At 42.3% G+C, this 13,627-nt stretch overlaps 1 protein-coding gene across 3 annotated transcripts in view; it reads left to right on the plus strand.

Annotated features, from left to right (window-relative positions):
- CDH18 (cadherin 18) overlaps nt 1–13,627 on the plus strand; it is a 1,107,921-nt gene that overhangs the window by 1,087,624 nt on the left and 6,670 nt on the right. For all 3 annotated transcript variants that reach the window (XM_029590319.1, XM_029590320.1, XM_029590321.1), the window contains one exon: nt 209–460. In XM_029590319.1, the coding sequence (XP_029446179.1) occupies nt 209–460 (252 nt within the window). The remainder of the gene's footprint in view (nt 1–208; nt 461–13,627) is intronic.

A 13,627-nucleotide genomic window follows, 5' to 3' on the forward strand; every position in this document is an offset into this window, starting at 1 on the left:
TCATCCCTTGAGGATTCCTCAAACCCACCTAGAACTGTGGATTGAGCAGGCTATAAGATTGTTTTGTAATAAATACATAAACCAAGAAAAACTGAAAACAATTGGTATAGAGGGACTAGTCTGTGTGTTCATGGGGCAGTTTGATTTTTGATTATAACTCATTTCTTGAGTTTTAATATTTTATTCTACTTTGCTTCTTCTGCTGCAGATAACACAGCAAGCATTCTGACCAAACAGAGGCGATTTAGTCGAACAACTCAGGAGCTGTACTACCTTCCCATTCTGATCTCTGATGGTGGCATCCCAGCTCTCAGCAGCAGCAGCACACTTACAATTAGCGTGTGTGCATGCGACAGAAATGGACGTGTACGAACCTGCCATGCTGAAGCTTTCCTTTCCTCTGCTGGTCTGAGTACAGGAGCCCTAATTGCAATCCTACTCTGTGTTGTCATTCTTCTTGGTAAGCTATAGCACCATAGCTGATGTAGAAAATATTAGTACAATGACTTTTAATGGATTACATTTCTAAACCAGGAGTTGACTTTGATAGCAAATTAAAATTACATTGATAGAGTTAAATGAAATGAAAGAAGAGGAAAGCTGTATTCAGTGCCTTTCTGAGAAAAATAAAAGTCTACCTATGGAATACATTTTTCAGTGGCAAGAATCATTGTTAATCTTCCAAGATAGTGCAAAAAGTTTTGATAGCCTGCAATTCAATGACCTATGACATTTCTGAATTTGATGAAGGAAACACTAAAGATTTGTCTTCTGAAACTGAAAAGTTCCAAGGAGAACTTTTTATACAGTCAGTTAAAGTTGATGACAAGGGATAATTTTTTTTGCTGATGAAAATGAACTTTTTGCACCAGTATCAAGTAAAATGCTAAAAGTTAAACTTAGAAAATAAAAAAAAACCCCAATCATTTTTTATAAAAATATTAACACTTTTGTATGCATGTTTTATTTATGTAATTGAATTTAATATTCCACTTTATCAGAATTAGCACAAAGTGGATTTTAAGGATATTTGAAAATAGTGCAATACACTGATAACATATAAAAAATACTATACACATAAAACAAAGATTCATAAGAAATGTATAACCACAGTTAGTACATAGTCAATTAAAATATTCTAATCCAGTGCTATAAATAAATCTGTACATGCAATAAGCACATAATGAGAACTGAATCCAAAACTAAAATTACAAAACAAGGATTACTAACAATTTCAAAATGAAAACTATAAATTAAATCTGAATAAAACATGTGAAAATAAGCATCTTCGAGAAAATCAAATCAATAGAAAATATAATAATCTGTAAAGAAGGGAAGATAATAGTCAAATTACTGATTCTTGTAGAATAAGATTATGTCCATTCTTCTCCAAAGACAATTTTCAATAGCTTACACAGTAGTCCAGACTCAATAATAATAAATTCACACATTGTATGGGAAGGTTACAATTTTTTTAGAGAGTTTTCATAGTAACATTTTCTAAAATGCTGCATATGGCAATGAACAATCTACTGGCCCACATAGGTACCACTGGGCAACTTCATTACTTTGCATGCATCTAGCTGTGTTCAGAATGGGCCAGATTTTAAAAACTACACGCGGGCATAGATTTGTGCGCGCAACCCGGCACGCACAAATCTATACCCGATTTTATAACATACGCGCACAGCCGCGCATATGTTATAAAATCCAGGGTCAACGCGCGCAAGGGGATGCACAATTGTGCAACTTACGTGCACCGAGCCACGCAGCCTTCCTCTGTTCCATCCGCCCCCCCCCCCCCCACCTTCCCCTCCCTTCTCCTACCTAACCCACCCCCCCAGCCCTACCTAAACCCCCCCCTTACCTTTGTCCTATAAGTTGCTCCTGCCTCTGGGCAGGCGCAGATTGTGCAGTCTGACCCCGCACTGCCCCCTTCCTACCCCTTTTTCAAAGCCCTGGGACATATGCGCACGTCACCGAGCCTATGCAAAATAGGCTCGGCGCACACAGGAGTGGGTTTTCGGAGTTAGACGCATAATGTACACCGTAACCCTTTGAAAATCTGCCCCAATGTGAACAACTGTCTATGAATTACACATATATTACTCTAAAATGCTGCAACTGTTGAGCAATTTGTACTATGCAGCAATAAGTGCCTTGGGTATCCATTTTTTAAGAATTTAGGGGGTTATTTTCCAAGCCACGTTATGGGCTTTTCACATGCGAAAAATGCCTTAACGCATGCGAAAAGCACCGTAACGCATGGTGTGATGCTAATTTAGAAAAGGGGTGGAGACATACGAACAGATCAGTACACTCTTGTGAAGATTTGATGTCCTTTGGAGTGAGGAAACTCACACAAACATGAGATTTGTACAATGTTCTCTTAACCTAGCTTGATGCACTATGTAGGTGCCTAGTTTTAATTTTCAATGTTAGGAGCCTAATTTAGGGGATCCTTTTTCAAAGTGATCACTAAAATGGGGCAGCGTCAAGACCGGAACAGGAGGAGTTGGGCGGCACCGGGGCGGATGCTGCGAAGACAGCGTGGACGGCGAAAAGATAAGGAGCCTTTTCACTGCCTATTTCACGCCCAATAGCGCCACCTTTTATGATGGCGCTATTGGGTGCAAAAGCCGGCAATGAACATATCGCTGAGGTGCGATCGCTTCCGACTTTCGCAGGCCCGCACCCCGCTTCGCCCCCCCACCCCCTGTATCGCACAATTTACAACGCTGCGGTAGGTTAGAAAATTTAGGCCTTAGGCTCCGATAGGTAACTGAATTGAAGGCCCAAAAACAATCCTAAATTTTGGGTCCCTAAATAACAAAAACAATTTTCAGCTAAGTGCAGTTGAAAATGATCCTAAATTCAGTCACATAAACCTCATGTGCATAATTGAAAATTGCTTTCCTTGTTGACTAATTAATATGTTGCCTGCATGTTTTTTCAAATACATCATTGTTTGACCCTGTGACTAGAATTCCCATCTCCTTATTAATTAGTACAAGGTAGAATACCTTCACTGCTGTGTTAGGTTTAGCATACCCTAGCAGCAAAGGCCTGAAAGGACAGAAACACATTCATGAGATATACCATAATATACATTCACTAAAGAAAGATTCTGAGTATTTTGAACAAAGAGCCTGACATTTATACACAGTCTTCCAACAAACTGTTGTTTTGATGGGTTTTTTTTTCCTCTTGATAGTCTATACTAGTATTAAGTTGGTTCGACTGATTCTTATGCCTAGAAGCTATCTATCTCCTTAGAAGGGTTCTAATGTGATTCAGACACATTCAGAGTGAATGTGTCTGAATCACACATTCACTCATGCAAATTTATACCTCTTCTTCGGTGGCCATAAGTTACATGCATACACTTATATACCTACTTTATATATGTGCAGAAGTTATGTCCCTGTCCCAGTTGCTCTCCGGAATGCTTCTGCTCATTTCTCTTAAAACAATATGCATTACTGAGTTACCCATTCACTCAGTCCTTGAGCTATTTTAGGCCTGGATTCTCTAATACCGCCGAGCTCTTTGAATCGCATGGTACAGAGGGGCGGGCCTGCACCCAATAGCACCATCTTAAAAGGTGGTGTTATTGGGCGCAAAATTGGTAGCGAAAAGGGTTCTTACCTTTTTGCTGTCCGTGATGTCTTCGCGGCATCTGCCCCGGTGTCACCCCGACTCCTCCTGTTCCAGTCTTGACACCTCCCCGACTCCGCCCCCATTTAGTGATCGCACGTGAAAAGGGACTTTTCGCGTGTGATCGCTTTGGAAAATGCCCCCCTTAGTGCAGCCATTTATGCACATAAAACCTGGTTTTCTGCATGTAAATGGGTTTTAAAAAATGAGACTCTAAAGTTTTAGTTGATTTTTAACTTAAGGAAATGTTTTGCATACACATATGTCAGTAATAGTTTGTTATGTGACTGTTCATACCACACTGATGGAGATAGAGCAGAATAAAAGGAAATATCCCCTCTAATGACAGATAAATCTCAGTTGTATTTTACCATACGATGCCTCAATAGATATTCTCCAAATTGGGGAATAACATTCTAGTAGGTGAGTGTAAGGATGTAATGTAAATTTTTTATAAATATTAGAGATTGTAGTAAAATATTGCTTATTCTGGAGAATATGCCACACTTTCAATTACCCGTTTACATTATTCCCTTTACAAATTCATTGTGTGCAAGCTTGGCATGTTTTTGCAGGAGAGAAACATTTCAATAGGAATTTGACACATTTGGCAGATGGAAAGAGAGGGAGATACTGTGAACCTCAGGTTTAAAGATGTGCTGTAGAGATTTTAACCATTCATGCTGAAACTGCAATTAATGTACATTTATGAAACCACCTTTGAGATGTCATAATTAACTTGAAATGCTTTCATAAAAAGTAGAATGTTGGGCATTTTTAACTTGACAATGGTGTACAATTACTAGATTTAATATGCTCTTATTTTGTTAACAGTTCCCATCTGCAATGCTCCTATAAGTGAAATGGAATTAAGGTGTCCTCTATGGAATACTTATTATTCCTATAATTTTTTGTCTTTGCTTCATGTCTTCAGGATGTTATCTTACACACACTTAAATAGTAGGGATGTGAATCGTTTTAGGACGATTAAAATTATCGTCCGATAATTTTAATATCGTCTTAAACCGTTATGGAACACAATACAATACAGATTCTAACGATTTATCATTATAAATCGTTAGAATCGTGAGCCGGCACACTAAAACCCCCTAAAACCCACCCCCGACCCTTTAAATTAAATCCCCCACCCTCCCGAACCCCCCCCAAATAACTTAAATAACCTGCGGGTCCAGCGGCGGTCCGGAACGGCAGCGGTCCGGAACGGGCTCCTGCTCTGAATCTTGTCATCTTCAGCCGGCGCCATTTTCCAAAATGGCGCCGAAAATGGCGGCGGCCATAGACGAAAAAGATTGGACGGCAGGAGGTCCTTCCGGACCCCCGCTGGACTTTTGGCAAGTCTCGTGGGGGTCAGGAGGCCCCCCACAAGCTGGCCAAAAGTTCCTGGAGGTCCAGCAGGGGTCAGGGAGCGATTTCCCGCCGCAAATCGTTTTCGTACGGAAAATGGCGCCGGCAGGAGATCGACTGCAGGAGGTCGTTCAGCGAGGGTTCCGGCGCCTCGCTGAACGACCTCCTGCAGTCGATCTCCTGCCGGCGCCATTTTCCGTACGAAAACGATTCGCGGCGGGAAATCGCTCCCTGACCCCCGCTGGACCTCCAGGAACTTTTGGCCAGCTTGTGGGGGGCCTCCTGACCCCCACGAGACTTGCCAAAAGTCCAGCGGGGGTCCGGAAGGACCTCCTGCCGTCCAATCTTTTTCGTCTATGGCCGCCGCCATTTTTCGGCGCCATTTTGGAAAATGGCGCCGGCTGAAGACGACAAGATTCAGAGCAGGAGCCCGTTCCGGACCGCTGCCGTTCCGGACCGCCGATGGACCCGCAGGTTATTTAAGTTATTTGGTGGGGGATTTAATTTAAAGGGTCGGGGGTGGGTTTTAGGGGGTTTTAATGTGCCGGTTTTTCGATTTTTCGATTTTTAACGATTTTTAACGATTTTTCACGATATTTTACCCCCCCAAACAGCAACAATACGATTCCCTCCCCCTCCCAGCCGAAATCGATCGTTAAGACGATCGAGGACACGATTCACATCCCTATTAAATAGACCTTTTACCTACATTCAACTCTCACACTTTGCCATTAGGTTCTAGTTTGTTTGACTGCAGTACTCATTATTCCTTCAGTTCCCAGTTGACTGTGAGACTGCAGTATAAGTAACAAAGAAATGACAAGCACCTTCTACGTAATTTTTTTTATCTCCCTCCTGTGCTATCAGTCATTCATGGGAAAAAAAACCAAACTATAGTGATCTTTTGGGGCCATGAGGTATAGAATAGACTAGTTCTCTTCTCTAACCTTTTTCCCTCCAGGAGTTAAAATCAGAACCCAAAAGATTCCAGCAAAATAAGTCAAGGTAGGCCTGTCCAAGTTCTCTCACTACTCATCACATCTAATTCAGTTGTGATAAGCAGAGAGACATAGAAGGTCTGACATAGAAGATCCTTGTAATACATTGTTTTCTACTGCACATATTTATTGTATTCACTTTTTCTAATTACAATGTTATTTTTGAATGCAGCAGTGAACAGTTGAGATTTCATATACCCTATTCAAGCCATTACTTATTGTTTTTATTATTGTTATTAAAAGATTCAGTAACTTTTAGAAATCATCTTTTCCATATACTTGGTAAATAAGCACAGTTAAAAAATATTTAAGTGTTATGCTCAGGCTTGTGAACCCTTGGGCCGACGGGAGGATGGTATACCTTTGGAGAAGATCCGTAGGTTCTCCCGTCGGGAGGCAAGGCAGGAACAGAAGATGTGACCAGCTGACCCTCAGCACTTTGGACAGATGACTGTGGAGGTGGATGAAGAGTCGTGACGCCGAGGAACAGAAGTGTGTCTTCACCACTGGAAGTCCGCGGTCCCCCCAGGAGGAGCCCGTAGGGACCCGGACCGCTGGGACTTAGGTGGAGCTTTGAGAGGTCAAGGAAACAGACGTTCGGTGCAAGGGCTGACTGGAGCTTCACCCCTGGAAGCCCACGGTCCCCCCGGAAGGAGCCCGTAGGGACCCGGGCCACTGGGACTTAGGTGGGCCTTGGAGATGATGGTCAGGAAGAAGTCCAAGGTCAAGTGCCTTACCAGTCGCTTACCAGTCCGAGGTCACACACCGAGGGATCACCACTTACCAGTCTGAAGTCACACACCAGAGAATCACCGCTTGCCAATCTGAAGTCAATACCAGGAATCACTGCTAGCCAATCCGAAGTCAGGAACCAGGAACACCAAGACGAAACAGGAACAAGGAATCAAGGCACTGGAACTCACCGAAGCAAGCAGACCTGACCAACGTAGGACATTGCCAAGTCAAGGAATGAGCAGAGGAAGCCTCCTTATATACTTCCTCTGCTCTGGATCATTGGAAGCAGGTATCATTAAAGGGATCAGGTCCCTTTAAATCAAGCAAGGGGGCATGGCCTCACACCTAAAGATGGCGGCGGCCATCTTGGATTTCCTCTGCGGAGGAAAGCCAGCAGAATGCCGCGAGGGAGGAGCAGGGACGGCTCCCTACCCGGCGGCCAGACTGTGGACCAGCACCGGAGTGATGGGCACCGGCCTGGGGGAATTAGTCAGGAGTTACCGTGGCGGGTCGCCACCGCAGTGGAGGTAGGGTCCTCGCCCGTGAACGGCCACGGGTGCGGAACACAACATTAAGAAGGAAAGATTCTTTACAATGATATATAGAATGTAGAAATGAATCATGGTGCAGACTATTGTTGTTTTGTCCTCCTTGTTTCCCATTTTATGTAAAACTCAAAGAAAAATACTCTGTTGTGTTTATCAGTCAATATTAACAACTATTATCTACAATAACTATAAATTATTATAAACTAGTATAAGGGTCTCTCCAAAATGATGGAGAAAAGGCATATTTGGGTATACATCCACTATTCTGATCACCCCCTTCTCAAGAGAACACTCCTTTCCTGGGTGGCTGAAAGGACACACCCTGATACGCAGAACATGCACTTTCCTCAGTGGATATCCATACTTATGTTTGCCTTAATAACCTTAATTGAAGACAAAAAAGGGTCACCTTGGATGAGCTAGCACCATTTGGAATTGTGGCACTAGCAGGGCAGGAGCAACTGGGGATTGTGCCTGCCTCATTATGAATCTAAAGGATCCTTTGAGAGAAGGGCAACTGTGGAAGAGAGGGGTGGTGGCCTGATGTACAGAGAAAGAGCTGACAGCAGAACTTTCTTCTGCTGGTAGTAAGTTTGGACTCACTGGGAAGAATCATTTAAATCAGAATACAACATTTAAAAAATAATAAATCTTGAAAGGTTACTGGCTGTTTATATTGTCTGCTAGTTTTAAGGTTAGAATTTGTTTGCTAGTTTTAGAATTGTTTGCTAGTTTTATTGTTGGTATTTGTTTGTCAGTGTTAGACTAATCTGTGTGTGTGTGTGGGGGGGACGGGACTTTTGAGGAGGCTTATCAGTGTTGCTGTGGGAGTCTAGACATTTTTCTTATCTCTGCAGCTTTTCCTCCCCCTCCTGGATCAGCTCCCATCGTATCAGTGTTGCTGTGGGAGTCTAGATATTTTTTTTTTATTCTGAAGTTCTTCCCTCTCCCCTCCTGGATTGGCACCATGTTGATATCATTCAATGAGGCCAGACCACCCTGTACTAAATTGCTGGGACTGTGGCATGTCAACTAGGAAAAACTTTTGAGGAGTCTTGCCAGCACCTCTGTGGGAGTCTAGACATTTTCCTGGTTTCTGCAGCATTTTACTCCCACCTCTCAAAGCAAGGTTCGCAGGAAAAGCCCGTGGACGATACCACTATCAATGTTCCTAGAGTGGATGGTAGTATGGTTGGTCCAGTTAAGGTTCCAATTCCATCTGATGTTTATCCTTTTAGTGTAGTACCCGAGGTTATGGAAGAACCTAGGAACGTAACCCTTATTTACTTAAGGAAGTTGGTTACAAGATTGGAAAAGATTAATGCATAGTGTTTCTTAACTTTGCAATTTCAATGGAACTACCATAATCAATCTGAAAGAGTAAGAACAGTGATTGACTGAAGATAATTCATTGCCAGCTGAAGGTCCTTAGATGGCATCCTTACAAGCTACGAGTGCCACTTTTGTTAAGGATAGTTTAGTTTTCCATAATATAGGATGCAGTGGTTTGCAGCCACATCTGCAAGTGGCAATGCTATGATTGATGGCTTTAATCTGTCATTGCTGCAGGAGATTCTGGGTACAGTTGCAGGACCTGGCTTCTCACACTGTTGCCAATTCAAACATGCCGACAGAAACGAGGTACAACGAGGCCTTATGTGCTACCTGTTTTATCATCAAAAGCACCTTCGGAGTTTTCAAAACTCACTTTTGCTGTTTGGACAAGATAGGGAGAGCGTTAATGTATGCCTCACCCAAAGTTGCAGATATAGTGCTGCTTTGCTGTGTCTTCCATAATCTCACTCTATACCATGGACTACAAAGTGAGACTCATCCAGATCTCCCCCCAGATCCCCCATGTCCCTCGTGCAAGCCTGGAGCACCATATCAAGTGGCAGCCAGCTTTGCCAATACCTTATACAATCCTAGTTTTCCTGACAGCCTTCACCTACCACATCCCTTTCCACAGAAAGGAGTCCAGAAGACTGTTAGGTGCTGCTTTCTCATTATCATCTTTCTTTCTCTCACTGCTTCTATGAGTAAGTCACTGTGTAACTGAAAAAATGTATGCTTACTCTGGATTTCTCTTCACAAAGGAGCAGTGGGCTACATTTGAAAAAAGACATGAAAGTAAACATTAAATCACATACATGTGGCTGCCATTATCTGTTCTACCTGATTGTAACTGTAAAAGAGGCATGTGTAGCATAAGAGTTTGTGGCCTTACTAGTGCTGTGTGGCTTGCTGACCCTTCCCATCAGACCTTATCCTGGCGTTCACATGTGGATGGGATAGTGATAGAAGTGTAATAGCACCCTTGCTATTCGACTAGCATTGAGAGCTACAGCTCAAGAAATGCAGTAAATGTCAAATACAAAGCATAAAGGCACAACCTTAAGATACAGGTAGACAGTTAAAGGTTGCAGTGACAAATTTTCCATTTTACTGCCTCATTCTGTAACTGAGAAATGTGTGCATGTGAAGTTATACACCTATACTGGGTCGGCTTACTGTCATATGGATGTGGCAAGACACAGCTGATACCACTGCATCACCAGCTTCAGAGCCACTGCTGACTGTGTTTTCACAGACCCCAAACCATCTGTTCCGGGCACTTTCTCCAGCTGTAAAGATTGGATGACTTTCTGAACCTCTACAATTTGTATAGGGGAGTCTAAAATCTTTTATTGATCAACAGACAATTTAGGCAACTGGATTTCCTCAAAAAGCTTCTGCTGAGCTGCTGTGTCTGCATAGTCCCCAGTGTAAGAAGCTGGGAAAAAAAGCAGTTAGACTCTGAAAAATATCACCTGTGTCTGTATCTACTCGACTCATGGAAACATTCTTCAATTGGGAAATTAGCCGCTGTGGTACAGGGGGCTTTAAAAGATTCGCTAGATATTTCCCAGATTTATTACCCCATTGACCCTAGATTTCCCCATCCCCAAGCTTAACTAATAGGAGGCCAGATGAAGGAGAGTGGTGGTGTGGTACTCCCCTTGATGGGATCCAGAGGAGAGTAGTGATGCTCAGACCAATGAGTCCAAGTTGAGGAGGTATGTAATGGACTGACCTCGTTTTCCCCCTTGCTGCATGTACAGGACCAAGCTAGAGGTCTGGATGATTTTAAATCCCTCAATGAGAGAGAGAGCTTTGTGGGTGAGACCCTTCAGGCAGGGGAGAGTCTGGAGGATGGGACCAGGTGAGGAGCATAAGTGTGTAAGCCCAGCTGGGTTTAGGCGGCCCTGCATCGCTAGAAGAGGGGGCTCCTGTAAATCTATCCTAACCAAACCAGAGGGAGTGAGTGTAAACTTTATAAAGGGAAGGCAGTCTACAACCCGGTGTGTATAACTGCTAAGGTAGGCAGTATAGTATTGAGTCATGTTGTTTGCTAAATAAAGTGAAAACTGCATTAGAAAAGGCTGGAATCTGTGTGACTTTGTGCCACAAATCCTAAAACAGGGAATACAAGAAAGAACATCTGTTAAAACTGAAGTAGCTGAAGAAAGAAATCAGGAAAGCAAAAGGTTAAGTAGAAGAAAGGATTGCCAAAGAGGTAAAGTGAGGTGATAAAACATTTTTCAGATATATCAGAGAAAATAGGGAGACCAAAGGTGATATAGAAAAATTGAAAGGTGACAAGGAGTACTGTGTGGATAGAGACAAGAAATGGCTGAAATGTTAAACAAATATTTCAGCTAAATATTCACTAAAGAAGACCCTGGAGAAGGACCATTGCTGGTTAACAGAAGTCTAAGAAGTAAGATGGGAGAATTAGAATGTATAGCAGTAAATGATGACATAGACTTAATTGGCATCTCAGAGACATGGTGGAAAGAGGATAACCAATGTGACAGTGCTATACCAGGGTACAAATTATATCGCAATGACAGAGAGGAGCACTCAGGAGGAGGTGTGGCGCTTTATGTCTGGGATGGTATAGAGTCCAACAGGATAAACATCCTGCACGAGACTAAATGCACAATTGAATCTTTATGGGTAGAAATCCCTTGTGTGTCAGGGAAGACTATAGTGATAGGGGTATACTACCGTCCACCTGGTCAAGATGGTGAGATGGACAGTGAAATGCTAAGAGAAATTAGGGAAGCTAACCAAATTGGTAGTGCAGTAATAATGGGAGACTTCAATTACCCCAATATAGACTGGGTAAATGTATCAACGGGTCACGCTAGAGAGATAACGTTCCTGGATGGAATAAATGATAGCTTTATGGCGCAATTGGTTCAGGAACCGACGAGAGAGGGAGCAATTTTAGATCTAATTTTCAGTGGAGCACAGGACTTGGTGAGAGAGGTAACGGTGGTGGGGCCGCTTGGCAATAGTGATCATAATATGATCAAATTTGATTTAATGACTGGAAAAGGAACAGTGTGCAAATCCAAGGCTCTCGTGCTAAACTTTCAAAAGGGAAATTTTGATAAACTGAGAAAAATTGTTAGAAAAAAACTGAAAGAAGCAGCTACAAAAGTAAGAAATGTCCAAGAGGCATGGTCATTGTTAAAAAATACCATTCTAGAAGCACAGTCCAGATGTATTCCACACATTAACAAAGGTAGAAAGAAGGCAAAACAATTACCGGCATGGTTAAAAGGGGAGGTGAAAGAAGCTATTTTAGCCAAAAGATCTTCATTCAAAAATTGGAAGAAGGATCCAACAGAAGAAAACAGGATAAAGCATAAACATTGGCAAGTTAAATGTAAGACATTGATAAGGCAGGCTAAGAGAGAATTTGAAAAGAAGTTGGCTGTAGAGGCAAAACCTCACAGTAAAATCTTTTTTAAATATATCCGAAGCAGAAAGCCTGTGAGGGAGTCAGTTGGACCGTTAGATGATCAAGGGGTTAAAGGGGCACTTAGAGAAGATAAGGCCATCGCGGAAAGATTAAATTATTTCTTTGCTTCGGTGTTTACTGAAGAGGATGTTGGGGAGGTACCCGTAATGGAGAAGGTTTTCATCGGTAATGATTCAGATGGACTGAATCAAATCACGGTGAACCTAGAAGATGTGGTAGGCCTGATTGACAAACTGAAGAGTAGTAAATCACCTGGACCGGATGGTATACACCCCAGAGTTCTGAAGGAACTAAAAAATGAAATTTCAGACCCATTAGTAAAAATTTGTAACTTATCATTAAAATCATCCATTGCACCTGACGACTAGAGGATAGCAAATGTAACCCCAATATTTAAAAAGGGCTCCAGGGGTGATCCGGGAAACTGCAGACCGGTTAGCCTGAGTTCAGTGCCAGGAAAAATAGTGGAAAGTGTTCTAAACATCAAAATCACAGAACATATAGAAAGACATGGTTTAATGGAACAAAGTCAGCATGGCTTTACCCAGGGCAAGTCTTGCCTCACAAATCTGCTTCACTTTTTTGAAGGAGTTAATAAACATGTGGATAAAGGTGAACCGGTATAGTATACTTGGATTTTCAGAAGGCGTTTGACAAAGTTCCTCATGAGAGGCTTCTAGGAAAAGTAAAAAGTCATGGGATAGGTGGCGATGTCCTTTTGTGGATTGCAAACTGGCTAAAAGACAGGAAACAGAGAGTAGGATTACTAATCGGAGAAAGTTCTTTTTTACTCAACGCACAATTAAACTCTGGAATTTGTTGCCAGAGGATGTGGTTAGTGCAGTTAATACAGCTTTGTTTAAAAAAGGATTTGATAAGTTCTTGGAGGAGAAGTCCATTACCTGCTATTAAGTTCACTTAGAGAATAGCCACTGCCATTAGCAATGGTTACATGGAATAGACTTAGTTTTTGGGTACTTGCCAGGTTCTTATGGCCTGGATTGGCCACTGTTAGAGACAGGATGCTGGGCTTGATGGACCCTTGGTCTGACCCAGTATGGCATTTTCTTATGTTCTTATGACTGGGTAATTGAAACTCCATTTACAGAAGAGAATGTATGGGAAGAGCAAGGAAAACTAACAGTGGACATGGCCATGAAGACGGATGAGTTTCATCCCAGGAAACTGAGGGAGCTCAGAGATCTGCTTGAGGGTCCACTGAATGACTTGTTCAATACTAGTTGTGTGCAGGGAAACAATATTCGTTTTTCTTTTTCAGTTTTTTTCCCACAAATTTTTGGTTCATGGAATGTTTGATTTGTTTCCTTGGTGTGAAAAAAGCAAATCAAACATTAAAAAAAAAAAAAAAAAAAGCAAATGGAAAAAACAAAGAAACTCTCAGGTAAGAGATAGTTCAAGGTGGAACTCGAGTCTCAGCTGATGCGCCGACGTCAGCCCAGACCTAGGCTGAGGATCTGGCATCACACTTGGGCCTAGGTGCAGCTCCTGCT

The sequence above is a fragment of the Rhinatrema bivittatum genome, chromosome 2 (assembly GCF_901001135.1).
Source record: "Rhinatrema bivittatum chromosome 2, aRhiBiv1.1, whole genome shotgun sequence".
NCBI classification, from domain to species: domain Eukaryota; kingdom Metazoa; phylum Chordata; class Amphibia; order Gymnophiona; family Rhinatrematidae; genus Rhinatrema; species Rhinatrema bivittatum.